The 26,376-nt window shown below is 41.3% G+C and overlaps 1 protein-coding gene across 3 annotated transcripts; it reads left to right on the top strand.

The window, feature by feature from the left end:
- Window positions 1–219: 219 nt before the first annotated feature.
- Window positions 220–24,639, top strand: LOC123873697 (histone acetyltransferase KAT6B). 3 transcript variants are annotated; one of them, XM_045918679.1, is made up of 12 exons: window positions 220–1,411; window positions 3,421–3,585; window positions 8,701–8,861; window positions 9,227–10,383; window positions 11,898–12,108; window positions 12,608–13,005; window positions 13,106–17,129; window positions 17,387–17,499; window positions 18,250–18,440; window positions 19,302–19,425; window positions 19,976–21,520; window positions 22,036–24,639. In XM_045918679.1, exons 1-11 carry the CDS (start codon window positions 866–868, stop codon window positions 20,254–20,256), a joined length of 7,371 nt encoding a protein of 2,456 aa, XP_045774635.1. In that variant the 5' UTR covers window positions 220–865; the 3' UTR covers window positions 20,257–21,520; window positions 22,036–24,639. The 3 variants fall into 3 exon arrangements, with proteins under 3 accessions (XP_045774635.1, XP_045774636.1, XP_045774637.1); XM_045918680.1 differs by having other exon boundaries at window positions 221–1,411; window positions 19,317–19,425; XM_045918681.1 differs by having other exon boundaries at window positions 223–1,411; window positions 9,227–9,309.
- Window positions 24,640–26,376: the final 1,737 nt, after the last annotated feature.

Below are 26,376 nucleotides of genomic sequence, written 5' to 3'. Positions count from 1 at the left end.
TAGACTTCGTGAACGAATGATAAATAGTGATGTGTTTGAGTGAAGTGAAAGGAGTGAAATTAAAATGTAAAATCGATGAGTGCTGTTGTTAAGTTGGTATCAATGTGATAAGTTGGTCTGTGAGCCAACAAGTTGCATAAAAAATGTTATCATAGACAACCAACCATTATTTTCGTTAATTATATAAAAATGGCAATACAAATCTGACGGACAGGATATCAAAATTATTTTTTTATTATAGCAAGGAAACTGATTGATAGCCATTTTGAAGAGCCTTTTGTTAGTGTTTTGTGAATGTTTTCATCTAAATTTTGCTAATATTGGACAATAAGACAGCAAATAAGCATTAATCTAATGGATCTTTAATATGGATATCTCATAAAAAGACATTACGTTGCAGTGTTGTTTGTTTAGTGAAGGCGCATTGTGAAAAAAGAACCGGAACGGACCTTACTGTATTTCAGATCTGTTTTAGTATTAATTGTGAAGTTGAGGAGATAAATTGTGCAAGTGGAAGTTTTTGTTTGACGATCAAAGTGGACAGTTTCATTGAGATAACATTATTTACGTCGCGTGTATTTGTTCGCTACGTAAATCGAGATCGCCACAAGATGGCCGCCATCGAATGCCCGCTCCGCCAAAACCCGCTCGCGAGCCCCGATGTGTCATCCGCTGGAGGTGTTTCGGATACGCTGTAAACTGGCGTCTCGCTGCGCGGCCGATATCACCGGTCGCTTCCGGCGAAGTTCCATTGTGTAAAATGGAATTTCGCTCGAGGCGCCAAAATACGATGGGTGTTGACACATCTCTCGCTGCGATACCGTACCGTTACTTCGACGGCCGCACCAAATAATCGTCGATAAAAATGAGCGAGCCAGCCGACGTAGGAAAAGAAGTGTGGAAGCGATGGATTCTCGAGGCGATACATAAGATACGGTCGCAGAAACAACGGCCGAGCGTGGAGCGGATATGTCATGCGATCAGGCAGCACCACAACTATCATGAGGACGTCGTGTCGGAGCGCCTGGAGCGCGCGGTGCGCGAAGGCGTCGTGCTGAAGGTGTACAACAAGGGGCAGAGCACGTACAAGGACCCCTGCGGGCTGCAGAGCAAGGTGCTGCGGCTGGCGGCCGACGTGGACGTGTCGAGGGCTGTGGCCAAGGCGGTGCGCGAGTTGGGCGAGCGGGACGGTTCTAGCTTAAAGACTATCGAGAAACATTTGCGGCAAGCATACCAAGTGACTGTGGAGGAGAACGTTGACGTGCGGAACGTGTTGCGGGCGGCCGCCAAGCGAGCCGTGGCCCGGGGGCTGCTGCTGAACCACGCGGGGAACTACAAGGCGACTGATCGGCCCCTCACGGCCACAGATCGCATCCAAAAGCAGAAGCGACTGCCAGAAACCTCAGAGAGTGTAAGTTGCCAAGTTGTTTACAAAATATTCATAACATAACAAACTTTTTTTGCTCATAACATGGTCTCATTAGATTTATATCCAATAGGAATTCATTATACATTTTAAACATTGTTTAATTTCTATATCATGATTCATACATATTGCATAATATTACAAAAAAATGTTTGAAAATGATACATATGTAACTTGTGTTCATTCATAGTTGTTCTTATCAGTAGAGTAAAACGTAAACAAAATGCAGTTACTACAACTTGTAGTGTGTTCATTCATTTCTGCTTTGAATGAAGTGAAATATATTGCATTTACTCTATATTTATGTAAATTCTAGAGGACATAAAAATTTAATATAAGCTAAAGCTTGGGAATGAATTCTTTAATGGCTAATTAAAGCAACTCATTTTAAAGTTTTGTATCATATAAATGATCCTTTACATTGTAATAAGATTTTTTAATAAGGTTGTGTTTTATAAAAACTTTGAAATTGTTGAAAGACGTTCCCATATTATGATAAACCATTAGTTGTTCCATTTCAATTGAAATCACAAACTTTGGATTAATTTTAGCTCAATGTTATAGGCTCTAATGCTTCATATTGAATTCAGATTTGTATTTAGTGATTGAAATCAAGAACTTTGGACTTAGCACAATTTCAGGCCATTTTTCTTGGAAATGAGTTCATAATTTTGTCCTGTTAAAAAAATATTTTAATGAGATGTGTAAATTTTCTATGACTACTATTATAGCTCAGGCTTCACCTACACTGGCATGTCAAATGTTACCTACATTTGACGCTATGCAGGCTATGAATCTTTATATGTAGGTATATGAATAGGTATCTTTGGTTTCACATCACCCATAGTCTTCATCTAGTTCACAATAACATAGTTCAAGCATAAGTAATACAACTGTAAGCATATTAGAATAAACTAAGGACAGTTAATGGACTGTAAATTAGATTTAGAAATTAATCATAAGAAGACGTTTAAGCTAGAATAATATTACTTACTAGCTGATGCCCGCAGCTTCGCCCGCGTGGATTGGTCAGATCCCCTGCAGCATCAGGATTGAGGAGTTGGACTCCAAATTTTTTATGAAACAATGTCGCAAAGTTCCTCTATCGATTAAAAAAGAAATGACGCAAATTGGTTCAGAAATCTCGGAGATTTCGGTGTACATAGGTAGAAAAACACAACTCCCTTTTTGAAAGTCGGTTAAAAAAGTAGCCTATTTTACGCCCTGGTCAATCCTCTACTTGCCTGTGAAAGTCCCGTCAAAATCGGTTCAGCCGTTCCAAAGATTAGCCTTTTCAAACAGACAGACAGACAGACAGACAGACAGACAGACAGACAGACAAAAATTTTAAAAACGTGTGATTCAGTTATGGTATCGTTCAAATAACCATATGAGCTTAATATGAGGTAGTTATTTCGAAATTACAGACAGACACTCCAATTTTATTTATTAGTATAGATTAGCACATAGGCTAGATGGTAGTAGCAATAAAGCTACCATGGTATAATGCAGCTTTATGATAAGAAAAAAAAACCCCTCATAGTCTTACATTTGATAGGTTGTTGATTCAGGATCAAGCCAAGAGTTTCCTCACTCTAGATCACTCTGACGTTGTACCATACAGATGTGTCAGTTGTGGTGGTTTCTAGCAAATCAACTTTTTAGTTAGATAAAGATAAGATAAATTTATTTGGCTCAGAAACAAATGTAACATAAACGTAACAAAACACAATTAGTTATAATAATAAACATTACTGCATGTGCACCTGTTTCCTGAACTAGTAAAAACTGTGTCTTGGAAAACAGGGCTTCCAAAACGGAGAATACAAAACAAAGTAAAGCACAAAGTAAAATAAAGATTTTTTGTGAGTGCTTTGGCACCCGTACTAGGAAAACCTGTGTTACGGGCACCGCAAATGTCTCTGTATGTCATGGAATTCTGAAATGTAACACCTCCTAACCAACAGTTCCTCATTTGTTGTTCTGTGTTCCAGAACTCAAGTCCAGCGGGGGTGCCAGTGTGCGCGGAGTGCCTGGGCACGGAGGCGCGCAATCGGCTGGGCGCAGCGGAGAGCCTCCTCGTGTGTAGCCAGTGCAAGTGCTACGCGCACCCCACCTGCCTCAACTTGCTGGAATACATCAGCTTGACTGTTTTGAAGGTGAGTCTTTGTCTTAACAGTTTGTTGTCACTCTCTCTGTTTGTCTTGACCTAGAATCATGAGAACCAGACAGGAAGGTCTTATAGCACACTAGCTGACGCCCGCGACTTCGCCCGCGTGGATTTAGGTTTTTCGAAATCCCGTGGGAACTCTTTGGTTTTCCGGGATAAAAAGTAGTATATGTGCTAATCCAGGATATTATCTATCTCTATTCCGAATTTCAGCCAAATCCGTCCAGTAGTTTTTGCGTGAAGGAGTAACAAACATACACACACACACACACACACACACACACATACAAACTTTCGCCTTTATAATATTAGTGTGAAGTAAAGGAAAAGATCTGAAAACTGTGAATTTGTGGATACATCACAAAAAAAATTAAAATGTATTCACAAACAAATAATAATAAGTTTACTAAATCACATATAGATGATGCTGTCTGGCATTAACTTGCAGAGTTGTATCCAACTGGCAACAAAATATTTTTAGGGTATGCAGTGCTTTTATGCAACTATGAAAGTCACGCCACTGCCCGTGACTTACTGTACCATTGGTGGATATAGGTTTTTAAAAATTCAGCGGGAACTGTCCGCCATTACAGAATGCTGCATACAATGAATGCTGCATCTGCTGGCTAGCTGATTTGCTAAACTTATATAAAAATTCACCAAATACAAAATATTTGCTGTATACTAATTCTCGAATAGTGTTGATAATAGTGTAGATACAGGTGATTTGCCGAATGCTGAACTAGTATTCAGCGGAACTCGAATTATTTGCCAAATCCTGTCAGTGGAGCTGTTCCATTAGTGAATAATCACACTAATATTATAAAGGCGAAAGTTTGTATGTGTGTGTGTGTGTGTGTGTGTGTGTGTGTGTGTGTGCGTGCGTGCGTGCGTGCGTGCGTGCGTGCGTGCGTGCGTGCGTGCGTGTGTGTATGTTTGTTACTCCTTCACGCAAAAACTACTGGACGGATTTGGCTGAAATTCAGAATGAAGATAGATAATATCTTGGATTAGCACATAGGCTACTTTTTATCCCGGAAAACCAAAGAGTTCCCACGGGATTTCGAAAAACCTAAATCCACGCGGACGAAGTCGCGGGCGTCAGCTAGTGTCTAATTAAATCTGATAATATGCGTCATCAGCCCATGACAAAGTATATCAAAAAGTATAATTGTAAAATTAAATTAATAATGATGACCCAAATAATCTAGATTTGTTTGGGGTTATCATTTCCCATGGGTACCATCAGATATCATTCATAACAGATATGACTAACAGATATCAAAATAGTTAATTCCTTAAAAGCAATGGAGATTAAAGTATATTCTGCCGCAAACTAAATTATGTGTGCTAAGTACAATAAAGTGAAGTGAGCTTTGTCTCTGCTAATAAAATCATTGTGAATAAGTAAATAGGTGACAATGCCAACATTCCTTTGACAATCTCCCTGGTGCAGTGGTAAGGGCCTTTGCACACCACGTTTTTTAAACGCGCGACGACGACGACGCGCGTTTTAGAAACGTGCGTCGACGGCGCGCTTTTATTCTACAGAGCAGTTTGTTGTATTTTGTATCGATTCAAACGCGCGACACCAGCGCGTCTCTATCGATACACACGCGCGTTAGCATAGCGTTAGTATGGATTCAAACGCGCGTCACTAGCGCGCGCGCCTTCCCTACGGGCGGGGGTTTCCCTCGCAACTAGGGAGGTGTGAATCTACGCTAGTTGCAATCGAGCAATTTGGTGCACCGCACGTCTTTGAAACAAAAAAAAAATGGAGCCTTTCGACGCAGAGACGCAAAACAAAGCGCATGTAATCAATGCTTTCTCGACTGACGCCATCTTACTATTGTTGACGAGGTTCTGCTTAAAAACGCAATATGCCAGCGCGTTTGTATCGATACATACGCGCGTTTGCATCGCATCTGTATCGCTACACGCGCGTCTGTATCGGTTCAAACGCGTGTTAGAATTTATATAGGTGTGCAAAGGTCTAAAGGCTGCGTCAGACTCGCGTGCGTATCGCGACTGTATCACTACAAACGCGCGTCAATGGTGCGTTTAAAAAACGTGGTGTGCAAAGGCCATTACAGCTGTGGTCTTATTAGTGGGAGGGTCTGGGTTCGATTCCCGGCAGTGGTTTGGAATTTTATAATTTCTAAATACATATCTGGTACTGCCTTTGACAGTGGCTAAAAGTACCATCCTACTGGCAAAGCCGAGCCGCCAAGCGATTATGCTTTCCGGTACGATGCCGTGTAGAAACCAAAGGGGTATGGGTTTAATGAAAACTGCCATACCTCTTCCAGGTTAGCCCACTTCCATCTTAGACTGCATCATCACTTACCACCAGATGAGACTGCAGTCAAGGGCTTACTTGTATCTGAATTAAAAAAGAAATTACAAACTTACACCACTTACAGCCTACAGGCAATACATAAAACATACACAACTAACCATAAGCTTAAGAAAGCTCAGTCAGTCACATGGAGAGTGCTATGCTTGGAGTTTCTCTATATGATCACATCAGAAATGAGAAGATCTGTAGGGAGAATCAGTGTAATCAACATAGTTCAACGGGTTGCAGAGTTGAAGTGGTAATAGGCAAGGGACATAGAAAAACCGATAGACATTGTTAATTTCAACAAAATTCGTCAACAAGATAGTATAACAAGGACAGAAATATTTTTATTCAAATAAACTTTTACAAGACTCTTTTGGGTATCTTGATAACTTGCATCCATAGGACGGGCGTAGGATACTTTTTATCCCGGAAAATCAAAGAATGGTTAATTAAGAAGGATTTTTAAAAACCTACATGCGAAATAGCGGTCGTCAAATTGCACCTACATACTTTGTAATCGCGACGTGATAGAGGGTGATTGTAGTGTGATCTGGTAGAATAGTTTTTTTTTAGTGTTTGTGTTATCGAATATTCAAGCGAACCTATAGTACGCGACAGGCCGAGATAGCAATCGGGGCGGGGACGCCTCGCACACCCGCACAGTCTCCGTGCTAACCCGGTGCGGGATAACGCGGGTGACGTGAGGATGTGCGGGGCGTCCCCCCGCCTTGTACTCCGATTGCCATCTTGACCTGTCGCGTCCTATACGTTGTTATCTCTCAATAGTCTTACGTTACTTGCTTACGTTACATCATAAAGTAACAACAAAATCAAATTCAAAATATTTTTATTCAATTAATCTTTTGCAAGTGCTTTTGAATCGTCAAAATAATCTACCACAGGTTCGGAATGCCGTTACTACCGCGAAGAACCAGCAAGGAACTCGTCGGTTGCTCTTTTCAAGTATTCAATTTACAATAATAGGCCACAACAAACAAGGAACTAGTACCTACTTTGAATAAATGATTTTGATTTTGAGTGGTTTAGGCTGCACGTTGATAGATCAGTCTCATCACGACAGATCTTTTTACATATTTTACTAGCCTCCTGGCTTGGCTTCGCACGGGTAGCTTGTTAAAATTTTCGTCGGGATCTAATTTTTTCGATTATAAAATATAGCCTACATCACTCAGGAATAATGTAGCTTTCTGCCGGTGAAAGAATTTTCGAAATTGATTCAGATTCTCGTTCCAGAGATTACACCCTACAAACAAACTTACAAACTTTACCTCTTTATAATATTAGTGTAGATAGATGTCTGAGTAGGAGATATTGCGTACTTCTGATTGATTTTATATTGTATAAACACTTAATGAGGTTATTTGCATTGTCCTTTATTGACTTACAGCTGGGGAGCCAATTTGCTCCGCGCGATAATTATACTGTTTACCTCGCCCGTTCAATCAGCAATTATTTATTTATTCATGTAAATACAACCTTTTATGTTTCCGCGGTGGGTTTATAAGTTTCTATGCAAGTTTGTTATAAAGAAAAGTCACTTAAATGTACCTTTTCTGCACGGTCGCCGTCCACTAAGTCGCTCGGTTGACTAGCTGTCGTGACTCTTAGGCTGAAATCTATAGAGCGCACTTTGACTTTGCTTAGACTTAAGTTTCAGTTAAAACGAGACAGATTTATGCCAGTGGTATAGCGCTGTCTCGTTTTAACAATGTCTAAAGTCTGAGCAAAGTCAAAGTGCTCTCTATAGATCTCAGCCTTAGACCCATTATGCACTGTCGACTAGTTGCCTAGTAACTATATCGATCGTGCGTATATGCTCTTAGAATAATGAATAATAATTTCGGAAATTTTATTACCTAGAGACATATTCTGAAAACTAGCAGATGCCCGCGTGGATTTAGTTTTTTCGAAACCCCGTGGGAACTCTTTGATTTTCCGGGATAAAAAGTAGCCTATGTGCTAATCCAGGATATTATCTATCTCCATTTCAAATTTCAGCCAAAGCCGTCTAGTAGTTTTTGCGTGAAGGACTAACAAACATACACACACACACACATACACACAAACTTTTGCCTTTATTAAGATTATTATTATTCGCGATTTAAGATTGCTACTTTGGGTTGGGTTGAAAAAAAAAATTAAAAAAAAATTACTTCCAAAGCCACTACAAATTAAAAAAATTTTGTTTCTACTTTGAAATCAGCTACTTTGCATTATAAAAATTTAAAAAAAAACTGTCTTCCAAAGACACCATAAAGTAATTTTTTTTTGTTTCTACACGTATTTTGAAGTCAGCGTCACATATCTATATTTAATTTTTTTCTACTTATGCTCGCCCGACTAACATTTGTGTAGAAAATGTTTTTATTCATCAGAAGATTTGGAGGATGACCTAGTCACATTAAATAAATTTATAATCAAAACTACTGATGTTTTATTTATTATAATATACTACACAATCATTATATAATATTGTACAAGAAAAATACGATAATTAATTGTATTGTTCAGCCATACAAACTCGATGGACCAATCAAAGTTTCACTTTAAAAATCGAAATTTTTAGCTGTCAGCATGGTCCAGCTGCAGGTGTTCATGAGTATTCAAGTTTTGTGTGACAGCTGCACACTACTAAGTCGTGGATATAGATGTTCAATTCCTGGCGTCTTTTTCCTGGCAATAACCAGCAAATAGATGGCAGGTCAAGCCAGCAAGTTGCACAGTGGCACGTTGTTGCAGAGCGTGCGCTGGTGTTGCGGCGAGTGCGCGCGCTGCGTGACGTGCGGCCTGAGCGGCGAGTGGGCGTCGCGCTGCAGCGCCTGTCCGCGCACGGCGCACGCGCGCTGCCGCCTGCCGCCTTGGCGCTGCGAACACTGCGTCGACAAGCCGCACACGCCGAGGTCAGTGGAGACCACACCTTATCACTGTACTTATTAGACATGTTCCTTTTTCCTTCCTCCGTCCGTTCCGCTCCTTTCTAAAACTAATTCGAGAAATTAATAATTGGGCCATTTCATTACTCACCATTAGTTTAGTGGATCAGCCATACTCAAATCCCTATCCTAACAATGAATTCTGCAAAATGACGAGCCTAAGAACAATGACAACTGACAACAAGAACAACCTGAACCCTGCGTATCTTTCCCAAAAATTTTCACTTCACTTACATTTAAGATTACCACTGGGATGAAAAAGTACTTCACAAATATTTTTTCACATATATTTTTTTCGAATTCATTTTACTTACAACGATGTTTTACTCTAGACTGACGATGGGTGGAACGCCGAAGAAGAGGAAGCCGAAGACGCCGGCGCGGCGCATCGACTCTGACGACGAGCCCTCCGACGGTAATAGCTCGCCGTACAGCGCGCGCCCCGCCCGCGCGCCGCACCCCGCGCGCCCCGCCGAACAGACTATGTCCAAGGAGAAGCAGAAGTTCTTCCGCTTCTCCGCCTTCAACCTCGTCAAGCGGCGCCGCTGCCGGGACTCCTCCAGCGACTGGGAGGGCTGGGGCTCCCGCTGGGGCGGCATGCGCGTCACGCGCGTGCAGAGGGTCGAGCTGCGCCTCGAGCGGCACCGCTCGCCCTCCGACCGCTCCTCCTCCGACAGCTCCCCGCCGCGCCGGGCCCTCCCCCCTGCGTCGTCGTCGCCGCGATCACCCCCCGACCGACGCACCCCCACGATATTCGAGCGCCTCGCCACCGATACGGCCCCTGACGGCTCCTGGGGCTTTGCCGCCGAAGCGAGAAAGCAACAGCTCATCGAACCGCAAAGCCCCATCGCGCGCAAGCTCTCCCTCTCCCCCGTACGCAAACCCGCCCAACCAATCGACAGACACAGAAGACGTAGCAGATGCGGCGACAGATTACTTACCACGTTGTTCGACGGCCTATCGGAATTTTATTCGGTCCGGACGGCGTCGCGTTCCCAGTCCCGGCCTCGGCTCAAACAGGAGAGCGAGGATAGACAAGTGCTGAAAGAGACTAGAAGTACGTTTAAACGGTACCAGGCTACGCTGCAGCGAGACGGGCGGAGTAGAGAGCGGAGTCGCTCTCGGACGCGCGAGTACCGGCGGGAGAGTGCGCGGAGTCAGAGCAGGAATGCTCGGAGTCGGAGTAGGAATGTTCGGAGTCCGAGCCGGACGAGGTTGCGGAGTCCGAGCCGGACGAGCTTGCGGAGTCCGAGCCGGAGCAGATTGCGGAGTAGGGGACGGGAGCGGAGCGTGTCGCGGGAGCCGGTGAAGCGCCAGTTGCGGAGCCCCGTGCGGATCGCGGAGGTGCCCGGCGTGCGGAGTGCGGAGGGCGTGCGGCTAAGCGCGTCGGCGCTGGTGGTGCTGGCGGCGGAGGGCGCGCGGCGCGGCGCGTGCGGCGACGCGCAGGCGCACAAGCTCGCGCTCGCAGCCCCCGCCTCGCATCACACGGGTAAGGCCTCGAACGCACTGCCAACCTCGACCGCGCGTTGTTCCGCTCTAAATAGATATTGTCTTGTAGCGAACGCACTTGCGATTGTTTTCCGCGGCGTTTTTTTTTGTAAACGGACGTCGTCGAATTTTCATATTTCATAAGTTATTGTATTTTTTGCTATGTAAATTTTGAGTGGTTAATTAAATACTTGTTATGCAGTGTTAAATGGAAGCTTAGTTGTACAATGATTATAAGGACTTCTGAGTAAACTACCACCTCAAGAGTTCTCTTTTAACTAAAAAGCTTTTTTGGTGATATCCAAAAAACGAGAAAATGGTCAAAAACTAATGTTTCAAAAAAATAACGCATAGGACTAAGGTTTTCAGTCCGATTCTATATTTTAGTTTCAGTATAGACCTTTTAAAAAACATTAGTTTTAGAAAATTTAAAAAAAACTCAAAAAATATTTTTTGCAATTCACAGCTACTTAGTTAAGAGACGGCACATTTGCACATGCCACATTAAGTTTGAGATTTACAAAATGTTTATTAATAAATTTTTAGTAGGTGATTTTCTTGAGGTCCAAAAAAAATGTTAGTGCTGCATACCATTGTACTTTTGTTTTACAAAATCAAACAAACATTACCTTTTCTCATCCTACCTTCAATGCAATTGGAAAAGAGAATGTTTCCTAATGTTAACCATTTAAAATATAGGGATTTGTTCGTAACATTCATCTCGGTTACGATGACGCGGAAAAGAATCGCGGTGCGTTGTCTTCAAGCGGTTGCGCGATCTATTTTGCGTCGGAAAAAATCGCAGTGCGTTCCTGGCCTAAAGCCCTTGATCCGTAGGCGAATGAACTTAAGCACTATTGGTTTAAAGGTTATATTGCATTGCATCAGCAAGAGATTATCGTAAAGCTTATAAAACAAAAGAAATGCCAGCTGTATTCTTAAGTTTACTCGCCTATTGATCAGAAAGTTTGGCCTATGAGACCTGCTTATTTTTAGGGTTCTCTACCGCAAAAGAAACCTTAAAGGTATACTTTGTTGTCTGTCTGTAAATATTTTGACACAGGCAAGGGATTCAAAACTATAGGGTACTTCCTGTTGACCAAGGGTCATATTATTTGCCAAGAAGCAATGACTAGCTATAGCACAAGTAAAGAGAACTAAGGTTTTACTTACGTAAGTAGCCTACGTAATTAATTGACAGCAAATGTATGTATAAGTATAACGTTTTATAAGTGCATGTAAATTACATGCACACAACAGGTTTACATTAGTAAAGTTGTCGCAAGTTAATTAATTATATAAGCAACTTATGTGAGTAAAACTTACAGCTGCACCCAGGCCTTATACAGACAGGGATATTCTTGGGTTAAATCTCGTTATATAATTAAAAAAAATATTTAAAGATTGTTAGACAACACAACCTAAAAGTTGAAATATTCTTTCAACACAACAGCAGTCTTTTGCATTTTTGCTGTGAGCCAAATACAATTAAGTATAGACAAACAAATTTTCCAGAGGGTAAAAGACTTCCCCCGGGGGTGACGGAGGCGGACGCGGAGCTGTTTTCACAAGCGCGCACGGCCTCGGGCGCGGAGGGCGAGGCCGGGCCCGCGCCGGCGCCGGGCGCGGCGGCTCCTGCGCCCTCGCGATCTCCCTCTGCTATCGAGTTTGGCCAGTGGGAGATCGAGACCTGGTATTCCAGCCCTTTCCCGCAGGAGTATGCCAGGTACATTGATGTAATCCATTTGTCTGTCTGTCAGTGGCTTGTATCTCGTTAACCATAATAGGTACAGAGTTGAAATTTTCACAAATAGCATTATTATTACTGCTACAACAAAAATAAAAATTCCAAAATAGCTGCATTTGAAATTTAAAAAAAAAAAAATAAGATGACAGTGAGAGTCATAGATAAGAAAAGAAGAAGATGCCAGTTAGATGGCTACATTTTTGTTTGTTTAGTAAAATTCAAGAACAACCATTGCTCTCTGGTATTGCTGATTTTTTTAATAAACATATAAATGTTCAATAACTTTTCACAAATGAGCTCATGGTAAGCTAAAAATAAGGATACATAATATACTACATTATAGTATATGATTAGAAGCGTCTTGCTGTTGTAACTTGTCTGTTTCTAAGCATGCCACTGGTAGTCATTGTGTCCCCCATTTATTTCCTAAGTATGATTTTTTTCTTTTTTATTAAATTTAATTTTACTTAAATTTCAGGTTGCCAAAGTTATTCCTCTGCGAGTTCTGTTTGAAATACGCGAAGAGTCGAGCCGTTTTAATGAGGCATCTTGACAAGTGTCTGTGGCGCCATCCGCCCGCCACGGAAATCTACCGCTGTGGAGACATCTCCGTGTTCGAAGTGGACGGCAACGCCAACAAGATCTACTGTCAGAACCTCTGCCTGCTCGCCAAACTGTTCTTAGACCACAAGACGCTGTATTACGACGTTGAACCATTCCTCTTTTACGTACTGACCAAGAATGACAGCAAAGGATGCCATCTTGTCGGATACTTCTCTAAAGAAAAGCACTGTCAGCAGAAATACAATGTATCCTGCATAATGACGATGCCACAGTACCAGAGGCAGGGATACGGGAGGTTCCTCATCCATTTTAGTGAGTGGTGGAATTATTTTTTCATATATTCTGTGCTATAATTTGAAAAAGTAATTTTTGAAGCGTAACTCATATATTAATCGTGATACATCTTTTCCAGGTTATTTATTATCAAGAGAAGAAGGACAAGCGGGTACTCCTGAAAAACCTCTATCAGATCTAGGCAGAGTCTCATATCACGCGTATTGGAAATCCGTTATCCTAGAATTCCTTTATGACCACAAAGACAAACCATTTACGTTTGAAGAAATTGCTCTCACAACTGGGATGCATATGAATGATATTGCCGTTACGTTTCAGCTACTAGGCTTCGTGAGACATGTTCCCAGTAATGAATTTGTGAAAGTAGGCATCTGTGTTGACTGGAACAGGGTTGAGAGTCATATGAAAAAGCTAAGGAGTGGACCAAGGCTGGAAATTGATCCTGAGTGCCTAAGGTGGACACCTCTGTTAGCACCTACCATAAATCCATTCAGATCACCTGAAGAGGGTTCTGGGGACCAAGATACTGAAAACGATGATAAGGAGGAGAATGAATTAAAAACTGAGAGTGAGAATACTGAAACTGAGCCAGAAAGTATACCGGCTAAACCTGAAACGAGTACTAAACATGCTACAAAAGAAACTGAAGCACCGGTTGAAGTCACTTCATCTGGTAGAAGAAGAACGCGGCCACTGAAATACAGTGAAAGTACTTATCAAACGACACCAACATTAGGTGGTGATGGTAGTCGGAAAAGGAAACGCGAGGCCAGTAGAAAGATTTCAGAAAGCGTGGAGGATGATAAGAAAGAACCAGAAGCAACACCCAGAAGACAAAGGAGCAAAAGCGTCGCTCGGAAATCTAAAGTCCAAGAAGAGGTTATTGAAGAAATTACTCCAAGAAGCAGGAGGAAAAATGTGCCTGAACCAGTTTATGCCTCAGATAGTCAGGAGAGTCAAGAGAGTATGGATACTCGAATTGAAGTTCCTACACCGACAGTTAATGAAGTCAAGACGAAAACTAAGAAAAAGATTGCATGGAAAGGACGGAAAAGGCAAAAGGTTAAAATTGCGACGAGAAGTAGTTCCCCATCTGCTAAAAAGGCCAAAGTTGTGGAACAAAAAGAGGAAGTCAATGTTTATAAAACTGATGACTTTGTTGAACAGTCTACTGAAACAGCCGCTGTGGACATTCAAAGTAACGCTACAAATACACAAAGTGAGAAAAAGGCAGTGGAAAAGGATAAGAATTCTGATGCAAGTTCTGAAGATTCGTCTGGAGAAGCCGATGACGAGATGGATGTCGAAGAGGGCGAAGAGAAAACAAGCGTCTCGAGCAAGCCTGCAACACCACGACAAATAGAAGAAAACAGTACAGACCATCATACTAGCGATATGGAACTAGACAGCATACACATGGACTCACCCAAATCCATAGCTGAAAAAGATCAAGTTATAGATGAAGCGGGTAAAGACAAACCTGAAGAACATACAGTTATCGAAAACGGTCCTGATATGACCTCACCATCTGACAATACAGACACAAGGACACCTGACGAGACTGGTGATCTAAAAGCGTCAGAAACAAGAAACGGCGAAATAACGTCTCCAAATAAACCAGCACTTGATGATAAAGACACCATCGTCATATCAGAGTCTGATGACAATAACAGTCAGAGCTGCCCTTTACCATCTCCCAAACCCAGTGATATAGCACCAGTGATACCCGATGAGGTCAAAGAAAAAGATATGATGGAGACTGATAGTCCTTCGAAAGTCATACCGTTAGTTTCGACAGAAAATTCTCACATTGTTCTGGATGCGAAAGGCCCATCTGAAAATCAAATCAGGCCCCCTGTAGATCTTATTGTACCGCGTTTAAATCAGATTGAAACCATCGTCGTAGAGGGGGAATCTGATAATGCCAACTCCCCACAAACTGGGATATCTCCAAAGAAGCATGACAAAACAGTCATAAGTGAGTCTCCGAAACAGAAATCGCCTGAGAAAATGTCTACAGAGACGTGCGAGCAGAAAAAGTGCGAAATGAGGAAAGAAACAGTCATCCAACATCAGGCTCTTGATGAAATTAAAGCGGCAGAAAAGAAATCACCAAACAAAATAGAGTCAATCATACAGAACTTGGATCCTCATAGAGACCTCGCTAATAGTCTAAAAAAGCTTGACCCGCCGAAAATGGATTCTTACAACGAAATTGACGTTCGAAAACTACAAATGCCCATCACAAGTAAAGACAGTGACAATCCCTTTCGTCCCGACATGCTGTACACAAGAAAAGATGAAATCGTAGTTTCGCGAAGTATAATCGAAAATACTATACAAAATTATCAGAATTCTCTTAGCAGTTCAATGACTATACAACCGATTAATAACTCAGTACAATTACAACATTCATACTTAAATCATAGGCCCAGTGTGAGCAAAGAATCTCAAGCCGTCCAAACTGATAAGGTGCTGATTAAAACCAGTGATTCCAGCAGAGTTAACATGAATAATATGTCAGAAAGCTCTCCAGTTATAAGTAAAAGCACCACGAAATTGGAAGTTCCACATCCAATAACATCCCCCGTAGTATCATCCAACAGCACAGTTATCCCCAAAATACCAAATGTACAAGATATAAATTTTTTACCGAGATGCCAGAGCGCTAACGCAGCTGTAAACTTGGGCGTGGAAAGAACAGATTTAGAAACTAATTTTGTCAATAACGCTATGAATTCTTTAGGTGGATCCATGAGTATAATTCCAACCTCTTCCCAAGATAAAATTGACCCAAACCAAAAGCCTAGAGAGAAAAGCAAGCTTCGGGACGTAAGAGTCAATTCAGCTCACAGCAAAATGGAGAAAACTGAAAAGAAAGGGGCAAAAAACGAAACCCCGAGAAGCACGCCGGAACCCAAGATGTTTTTTCCTGAACAAAATGCGCCGACGAGGAAGCCAGAAACATCAGTCCCAACAAATGTGATCAACACCGCGGCAGTCACGAGTAAAGTGGAGACGAAAGCAACCGAGGCGCCAAAGAAACAAGATTTTTTTAAGAAGGAGAAATCAAATGCCAATAAATGCGATTCTAAAACTCAGTCAGTAAAACATGACAAGAGTTGTTCCGCCCAGTTGAAGGCAGCAGAGCAGAATGATTTGAACAAAATGCTGCCGAAATTGAAGTATGATAATGAGTTGATGCCGAAAGCGGATTACACTATGAACCAAATACCTACTTACCCCACATCACACGCGCAATACCCGCAGTGGCCGCCGTGGGATCCTACGCGTACTTGGGACCATAATCGCTTTCTAGATATGAAAAACAACGATAAAACCTATCTAGATAAATTCCAAGGTTTCAACTTACCACCATTGGATCAAATGCAGAAGTCTCCCCAAAAATTGCACCCAAAATACGATCAAAAGGACTTTCATAATATTGCTTATGGGGCATTGTCCAGTGGTATATATGCGACTACTGGTCTCCCGCATTTCAAAGAAACTAAAGCACCAACATCAAAAGCATCTGATTGTTCACAGAAGAACGATTGCAAGCCAACTAAGCAATCAAAGACAACCACCGCGTGTCAAACTCAGTGTGAAAATAAGAAATCTCAATCCCACAACACTACTGAAGCACAGATGAAGCAAATGATGCAACGTCAAGTCAAGCAACAGCAAGAAGTTGTAACCAGTTGCGCAGATTATAGACAAAGCCCTCAAATCTTAACATCCCCTGGTTGCAAATCATTTAACCAAAACGGGCCGTGTGGTCAAGAAAAGGTTGAGATCGAGAAGAAATCTCGGCAACATTCCAAAAAGGATGAGTCCCCGAAAGATACAAGTAAAGAAGAGATGTGTGAAGCTGTCAGCCCCGCGTTGCAGTCTATGGGGGTCTATACCCCTGATTCGACGAGTAATTCAGTACATTCAGTGCAATACCCAGCCTGTGAGCTGGATATGAGTCAAATAAGTCTAGAATCGCCTACCAGTATAGGGTCGGATTTAGCGAGCCCATGTTACAATATGCATCCCGCGCCAAGCCCGCAGTATCCGCACTCGTCAATACACATACCTTCCATCATGAGTCAGCCCAATCAGCCGCCGAAACAGCAGAAGATCAATAATAGGAATAGGTAAGTCTATTATTCCAAATTTTGATTTATAAATAGGAAATTTATTGAAGGCAATTAAGAATTTTAATAAACAAAAGATTATTATCGCTTATTCGAATCACATAACTAATGTGCTTGCCATCAAGCCGTTTGACCGTATTGGAAGCCTTTTAGTGTTATTATACGACTTCAGTCAGAAATCAGTTCTCTAGTTTTAGGGGAGTCTTATTATTTGGTGTAATGGTGCTGTGTAAGTGAATCGTGGTTGTGGTTTCCAGGAACAGCAACAGCACAACCAACAGCGGCGCGGACAACAAGGCGGGCGTGCGCGGCACCGCCACGCCGCCCGCGCGCCACCGCGCCACGCCGCCGCACTCCGCCACGCCGCACGGTAACATACACACAGTTTTTTCATAATCTTTACTTTTTAAAGACATTTATCCTTTTAAAATTCCCCAATCAATTTTGGACTGCCTTTATACATGTTTAAAAATCTATTAAAATTATGCTCCTGAGAAAAGCATATTATACAATCGACGATTATGTAAATGATAAAAGAGCGTGGATTTGACCTGCAGCTCGCTCCAGTAATGCGCGGGACTTCAATTACTTTGGTCGAGGGCTTACTTTTTTTTGTAGAGTGCAGAGTTTAAATTTGGAATTGATTTTCTGTCCTTTTATAGCAATATTGAAAAGAAAAAGATGCATATATACTTTAATTTTAGTTAAGTGAGAATTGTTAGAATCGACGCCACTGGCGTATAATGACAAACAGAAAGAATCAAAATACTAAAGTATAATGACGAAGACTTTTGACAAGAGGAAGCAGTTATCAATTGCGTTCAAAAGTTTTTAGTTTACTAACCATTCGCTAGACTAGACTATTGAGTGGGGCATTTTTCTTACATGCCGTCCTAACAAACTGAGCCTGGCTAGCTCAACGGTTGAGGAGCGGACTGAATTCCGAAAGGTCGGCGGTTCAAACCCCGCCCGTTGCACTATTGTCGTATCCACTCCTGGTACAAACTTTACGCTTAATTGGAGGGGAAAGGGGAGTATTAGTCATGATTATAGCATAGCTAATTAATTTAAAAGTTAATTCTTAAAAAAAATAACTGAAGTAATTTTTTACCCATTCCAGGTGGGGGCGTGATGCAAGGCGGGCCGGGAAGCGCGGGCGGCGGCGGCGCGGGCTACCAGGGCGGCTACCTGTCCTTTCAGCAGCAGCAACAGTACCACACGGGCTGGGCGCCCTCGTGCTCGCTCGCCAAGCTGCAGCAGATGGCCGACGCGCCGCAGCACCCGCCGCACACCCCGCCCGCACCTCCACAGGTATGAACAACAAAAACCGGACTTGCAAACGGAAGGAAACTGCCATACTTCTAGGCAAGCGCGCTCCATCTTAGGCTGCATCATCACTTGCTAGCATGTCTGATTGCAGCCAAGCGCTAGTCTATATAATTAAAAAAAAGACCTCTTTCAGGTTAGCCTGCTTCCATCTTAGACTGCATAATCACTTTCTTCTTCATGCTGATTTGGCGGCATACAGGACTTTTCAGACACTATATCACTTTGACTGTTGCCGATCAATTGTGATCGCCACAATTTTATAGTTCTCGTCCAATACTGATTGCCACCAGGAACAGGACCATCATCACTTACCACCAGGTGAGATTGCAGTCAAGGGCTAACTTGTATATCTGAATAAAAAAGGGTTCCATACCATCATAAAAGCATAAGACACTATGTAATATGTATATTTTAATTTCATGGCGGCCATTTTGAAACTCAAAATTCCTATTACGGTTGATGAGATACAGCTTGCCGATAGACTGATAGATGGACGGACAGTGGAGGATCAGAACTTTTGAGGAGCATTTTTGTTTACTTAGAAGTAACAAAGTAAGACTGGGTCTTACCACAAAAACTTTAGGCGCGGTTTAAACTGACGTTAAACACCTGCGTTGTATGGGATAAACGGTTAAACGTTTGTTTAAAGTGCACATAAAGTTTTTGTGGTAAGGGATAAACTGTCTTATAACGGAAACTTCGGGCGAGGTTTAGACAGACGCAAACATTGATCCCATGCAACGCACGTGTTTCACGTCTATTTAAACAGAGCCCAACGTTTTTGTGGTAATACAGTATACTTTTGGTGCTTGAATTATGATTACTACAAAATTTAATGTAAAGTTTTTCGATTTCCAGTATGGCCAACAATCCGGCACGCCGCCTGCGGGCCACTACCACGCGCCAAAATACTACGCGCCTGCGCACAACCAACTCGAGTCGCCTCGCAACACCAGAAATACTACCAGTGAGTACAGTATCCATACTAATTCATTATATAAATGCAAAAGTCTGTCTGTCACTTTTTCATGGCCCATCCGTTTAGCCAATGTTGACAAAATTTCTTGTAAAGATAGCTTGCATCCCGGGACGAACATAGGCTACTCTCTGTTCTATAATATCATAGTTCATTTGGGATACTGTTTAAGTGATTTTGACAGAATCAAGATTTCATCAGATCAGAGATTTGAGATTTGAATTTTGTACAGAGCTTGCATTCTAGGGATATGGATATAGGCTATTTTTGTCCCAGAAAATTGAAGAGAAGTAACAGGATTTTTAAAAACTTAAATCCATGCAGACAAACTCCTAGGCAAATCCCAGGCAGGCCTTATTGCTCTGAGCAATAAGGCCATCTTTGCATAAAATTGTTTTTTGTTTCTTTGTTTTGTCTTGGTTATTTCATGTGTGTGCAATAAAGTTTTATATCTATCTAATCAAAAACAACTTAGGACATAATATCTGTCTGTCTAGGTGTGTCATTAAAATAAATAAATATATTTATTATACTTTTCCAGGTAACCTAAGTCCCATGCAACATGTCCAAATGGGTCCGGGGTCACGGATGTCCCCAAATCTGAATACTCACATCATCAGCCAGTACGGACTGAATGGCTACCGAGTGACCCCTCAGCAGCAGTTTAACAACCTACCCGTTCAAATGATGAACGTACAGCCGGGGGTCCAGTACCCTAGCCCTGACCCCAGGGCTCAGCAACCTAATGTGTACGCGTACGGGTACATTAATGCTCCGCCACCTCTAACCATGCAAACTCTAAACTCTACTATGCGTCGGTAGCCTCGACCAAAAACACAGTGCCGGAAACAGTGATCAGTGCTAAGTGACAACAGTGACAGTGTCGGACGCAACAGTGCATCACTTTCGGCATAAACCAAAACAAAAGAAACTTATTCGAAAAGTTAACGGTTTAAAAGTATCGAAAAACCCTGACCAAAAAGGATTGTACAGTAAAATAAATGAATAATACTTATAAGGCATAGTACAAATAAATAAAAATAATAATTAATGATATGGCTTCATTTGATTCTGTATATAGTTGATGTAATTTGACGATTAACACCACTTCAGTTGCCTTACCCTCAGAACTAGTGGACGAAACCTCACTTTCTGTTATTTTTTTTCACTGGCTCTGGATTCTAGCTCTTTGAGCCTGCGTTCTGTTATACTTGTACTTGTCATGACATGGCAGCTGTTTAGTTTTGTACATTGTAGACACAGATTTGAGGAAACAGATGGATCATAGTGGTCAGCACAGGCCACATTGGGAGCAAAGCGAAACAAAACTAAGTTTGTTTCACTTGCTTACAAATCACGGCTTAGTTTAGCTCTGTAGCTCCCGGTGTGAACCGAAGTATGAAAGACGTGAAGACGCGATAGCGAAATGAACTTAGTTTCGTTTCGCTTTGCTCCCAGTGTGGCCTGCGCTTAATGGCCGATTCACACAAATTGCGTACACGTGACATGTGCGTAGTGATGAGCGTAAACCTTTAACACACCGGGTTACGCATACGTCCACGCTTTAAGCAAGTGGTGTGCCATGTTCCATACAGCTCCATACATTATAACGCAATGGTACGCGCTACGTCTACGCTTACGCAGCCTGTGGGAACAAGCTATTAGTCGCCAAGTGGGCGCCAAGCCTTCAATCTAATGTAAAAAAATAGTCAGTGTAAAGTCTAAGGCCTCGTTAACGGAGACGCGGGGAGTTCCGCAGTGCACTGTGTGTGGGTACCGCGAGCTTGTCTTTTTCCTCATGCCTGTGATGTAGATATTCATTTCTCATTGGAGAATACACAGTATCCGGTATTGAAGCTGAATAAAGTACAAAATTGCTGATAAAAATGTATTTAGAGGAACTGTTATTGTGTATAATAGTGGCCGCTGTGTCAGGGAAAATGTAGCATAATAATGAATAGTGCAATAAGCGTAGTTGGAGTGTTGCACAATTTTTTTTTAATAATTCAACATTTCTACCAAGCAGTCATGGTGAAGAATTCAACTGGCAATACCACTTCAGATGTTAAATTTCACATTGTAATAGGTCTACTAGCAAGAAACAGTTAAAAATTATTTTGCTATAATCCGCCAACAGAAAAAATCTGTATGGTCAAACATGCAGTTACAAGCTAAGCACCGCTTACCTCCCCAACCAAGCAATAAAGCCAAGTTCCCAAGCAAGCACTGCCACCACCATTCACATGCAACACCACACAAGACTTTTCCACTACTCTCGACGCAGACTTTACAATGCTGTATTGTCAGACAATACAGCATTGTAAAGTCAAAATCTCCTGAGGATGCTCCGGTGTCGGGGCGAAACGTGCGTCGAGAGTAGTGGAAAAGTCTTGTGTGGTGGTGCATGTGAATGGTGGTGGCAGTGCTTGCTTGGGAACTTGGCTTTATTGCTTGGTTGGGGAGGTAAGCGGTGCTTAGCTTGTAACTGCATGTTTGACCATACAGATTTTTTCTGTTGGCGGATTATAGCAAAATAATTTTTAACTGTTTCTTGCTAAACATGAACTTCCGCAAAGTAACGCCTGATTCTATCCAATATAGGTCTACTAGTCAAATCTGAAACATAAACATTTGATGTGCTTTTTTAGTTAATTCTATAATTTAAAATGGGTATTAAACTTAAAACTAAAAGAGGCTGTGTATTTAACGTATTCTTGAATACCCTCTATATTTTAGTAATTACTAAAAAATAATTTATTTTTGACATAGGCAACATCCCAATTTGTCAAAAAAAAATACATAGTAGGTATTATTTTAAACCACCATTGTGGCTGATTCTTGACAGACACAATCTGTAAATCAGGACTAAATATATTGCTATTCCTTTCATAATGCTTCCTGCCGAAAAGGATAGCAATAGATTGAGTGCTTTCAACAGTTACATTTATACTCGGTGGCGACGTAGATGCGGCTAACTGAGATGTACTATCTAACTTGACTTCCTAGTTTTTTTGCTTACTCATATTTTAAACAAAACTAAGCTCTACCTGATTTTTTAAAAACTTAAGTACCAAAAAAGCCATCCAAATTCTTCACCATGTCTGCTTAGTTGAATTTGACAGTTATTTCTTTTTACACTGTCCAGCGTTTTTTTTTGTAACCGGGAGTTAATTACGCAATGCATTGTCATTATTGCATCACAATAAAGTGGTGTTTCTTGCAAATGATCTTCCAGTTGCGTTGAAATGTGACATTAAAATATCTACACTAATATTATAAAATCTGGAAGTGTGTCTGTCTGCCTATTAACAGTCTGGTACAGAGAGAAAGCTTGCATGCTGGAGACATACAAACTACTTTTTGTCCCTGAAAATTAAACTTCCCATGGGATTTTCAAATAACATTTAAAGGTATACACAAATATTAAAGTGGGGGGCATCATCTTGACACCATGAAAGCAATTTTGAAAATACATACATCAATATTTTCATAACTTTTTCAAAATTACTTTTGTGGCGTTAGAAATGAAGATATTATGAGTCCTTTGGCTTAGTTTTACAAAAATGTCTTAAAATTCACTTGGTCATTTCCTACCTTTGGAAGGCTGCTTTCCAAAACTTGCTGCTCTGAATTAACACATTTTAAAAATGTGCTTAGTCGGAAAACCTCCGTTTTTTTTTTTTAGAAATTTGTTAATGTGAGAGACGTAAATCTATCTCGTTCTAATTATATTTAAGAGAGTATCTGAAGGGAATGTATAGTGCATTGCGATATCTACTCCCGGGGTCACTCGGCGCAAGAACTGTGATAAATGTTTTCAACAGTGAAGTGGAAGGCGCGTGCTTAAACCATCATAAATTATATTAATTAATTATTTTATTTTCCCAAAGAAACAACCTATTTAAGTGTTCGTGCGTATCAGAATTAGAGTGCAATTTATTTACAACACAAAAGTTGGATGTAATTGTTTTTTCGGAAAGCTCGTATATGTATATCGCGTATTGCTGTTTTGTTTTGTAATTTTACTTAGTCTGTACAGTCGGCGTGTAATTATAATTTTGGATAAGTTTTGTATTTAATCTGTTCTCGGAAGTGCCTCTTTCTCGTCCCGTTGTATGCTTAATTTCTGTGTAAGATATTGTAATTATTGATGTACCGCTTTTACTTAACTGAAGGCTGTATACATAGAATTCGTACTTTTAGTATATTTGTATTATAAAAGTAAATTAATGTTTTCATTTTTTCGATGTGATAGTATTAGAGGCGTAGGAGGTTCCGTCGGATAGCAAAGAGTGATAACAAATGGTCCACTCAATGCAATAATGACAACAGGTACACTCACACATAAACATCTCAGCCTAAGTCAGCCGGCATTTGGTCTTGCTGGGCTAACTTGGTCCCGTGACATGACAAGTATATTCTACGGTGGCGCGCTTTCGACTGCTAGAGGGGGGGGGGGGGGGGGACAGAGTGTTCTTTCTCTCAAACTCAATTGGGTATTCTTTTCTTTTTATTATCCTTTATTGCGAGTTAAATTGTACTCTATTGTGTCGTAATAAGAGCCGCTATTTATTTAAAGGTTTTTTGCGGGATGTTCTATGGAAGGTACTATGAAGTATTCTTTGACCCAGCTGAGGTCTGGCTGACTTCGGCATGGTCAGCTGCTATTAATTCTTCTTTAATTCTTTTATTCTTTTCTTTGCCCAGCCCAAGTCTGGCTGACTTCTCAGCCAAGTATGTGTGAGTGCGCCTGCTATCGCATGTTGCATTGCTCGGACCTTCTGCTACATCTCTATTTTGTGGCTGGACTCTCAATTACTGGCCTAAAAGACGGTTGACTTTTATATTTTGTATTTTTTTTTTGTAGTAACATGTAGTATAAACTTTGATGATAGTTTCTTTTCTATGCGCTTTGATTTAAGGATTATTATCGTGTTATCCTCGTTAATTTATTGCCAAATGTTATTAACACTTAGTTGCAGGATAGTTAGTAGGTAGGTATTGTTCAGTTGTCTCGCTCGTGGTTACGTTGTTGGGGCCGTGGGGGCGCGACTTGGATCAGTAAATTATTTGTAAGATCTGCTCCTGTAAGGTTATGAATGTTATTTGTTACTAATGTGTAGAATATAAAATATTGTAAATATTAATATACTTTAAGACTTGTAGCAGGTGTTATCACACAAAATATAATTTTGTGAAAAAATTTGTAATGCCTTTGATTTATTTTTACACTCCTTTTATTAAGGGCCCGCACAGACTAGGCACATTTGTACGTGGAGCACAAAAATCCCTGAAGTTTAGATAAAATGCCCGCCGAAAAACTTGCCACGCGCTCCACACACACAACTTGCGATCATTAATTTTTGTTCGTCAAAGTTTAGTGAAGCGCACGCTATTGAAGCAAATAATAATAATTAGTCTGAGATTACGTTGTGTTGTGATGTATTTTACTTGAAGTTTAAGAAGAAAAAAACGTTTCCAAAGAGAATACTCTGCCTTCCCTGTATTTCGGATCGCCCGGACGAAAGTCCGCTGTGTGCACTGACGCACCTTGGAATGTTAACAGAGAGAACTAGAGTGAGGGAACTCTCGGTTTGATCCTGAATCCACGATGTCAATTAGGCTATGGTGACGTAAAATCAAAGAAAAATAGAGCTACCCATCACGTTGAAGGAAAACATCTCTAGGTATGTGTAAAATCTGCCAATCTGCATTTAGCTAGAGTGGTAGAGTATACTCTCATAGCCAAACCCATTTCATTCTGATGGGAGACCCGTGCTCGTAGTGAGCTAGCGATGGGTTGATGATGATGATGATAGCCCTAATCGCTACCTGCGTCAATTAATGTTACTAACATTTGACGCCGCCCAGTGACGTCGAAGCCTCGAAGTTTTGTTCGAAGTCCCTAACTATTGTGAACTGTGCCATTAGTTCTATATTTTTGCGGTCCGGCTTGTTGATGTCCTCGGCTGTTCGGGGGACTTTTGTACGGGATGTATTTTAGTCTCTCGTGTGCATATTCGATGCGATCTATTTTGACGGACAAAAGCACCCCGAAAATTATGACAAATAGATTTTTAAATTCGGCGAGGACGAATTTTCTTCCAGATGAAGCCTCGCAACAAAGCGCGTCACTCGCCAGAATTTACATATAACTCGGTAGAAACCATAGGTTAGCGAAAAATTCGTTAGTCTATGGTAGAAACCGAGAAATGAACCAGTAGAATGGTCATAGTACCCACGAGACAGGTTCAGAAATGACAATCGGGGTATGACCGGTTGCCATCTCAACCTGTCGCGTACTATAGGCATGTATGGGGATTACTTGCTTGCTTTAGCGGTGAAGGAAAACATTGTGAGGAAACCTCTATGATGTTCGCAAAGGTGTGTGAAGCCTGCCAATCTTCATTCAGTCAGTATGGTGGCATAAATGGCCTAAAACCTCATTCTGAGAAGAGATCCGAGCTCATAGTGGACCGGATAAGATGAAATTAAAAACATTCATAAGGTTCTCGTAGGTAACTTCTTTATTTTTGGCACACAATTGTTTTTTAAATCACTGCTGTAGATAATATTTACATTTATGGTACTTAACTATGAATACCTATACAATGAGACTAGAAAAACAGGCGAAAATACACACAATTTAAATGTTATTGTTTGGCCTTTTTGAAAAAATAAAATAGCTCTTTCATATCGCTTTGGATTTTCGACTACCTTCAAATTAAAGCGCATCGTACAGTCCGACAAGGCTCTTTTGGCGCGTGGCCAAAATCGGAAGTAAAGCCGTTATCTTGATAGTTCGCCTTCGCTGTGTCAGCATAAAGCTACAACAGCGCCCTCACTCAAGTGCCAAAAGAGCCTTGTCGGACTGTAGGAACAAAACAAGTAGTCCAGTCTGAAGTTGCAACGTGGTGGTTTGCGCAGGTCATACACAAGCCC

Source organism: Maniola jurtina, chromosome 17 (assembly GCF_905333055.1).
Source record: "Maniola jurtina chromosome 17, ilManJurt1.1, whole genome shotgun sequence".
In the NCBI taxonomy this organism is placed as follows: domain Eukaryota; kingdom Metazoa; phylum Arthropoda; class Insecta; order Lepidoptera; family Nymphalidae; genus Maniola; species Maniola jurtina.
The sequence above is the reverse complement of the archived record's forward strand: the minus strand, read 5'-3'. Positions and strand labels throughout refer to the sequence as shown.

Coding starts and splice junctions, on each gene's coding strand:
- LOC123873697 (XM_045918679.1), top strand. CDS start 866: ATGAGCGAGCCAGCCGACGTAGGAAAAGAAGTGTGGAAGCGATGGATT. Junction 1,412..3,420: donor TGCCAGAAACCTCAGAGAGT/GTAAGTTGCCAA, acceptor TCTGTGTTCCAG/AACTCAAGTCCAGCGGGGGT. Junction 13,006..13,105: donor GAGGTTCCTCATCCATTTTA/GTGAGTGGTGGA, acceptor CATCTTTTCCAG/GTTATTTATTATCAAGAGAA.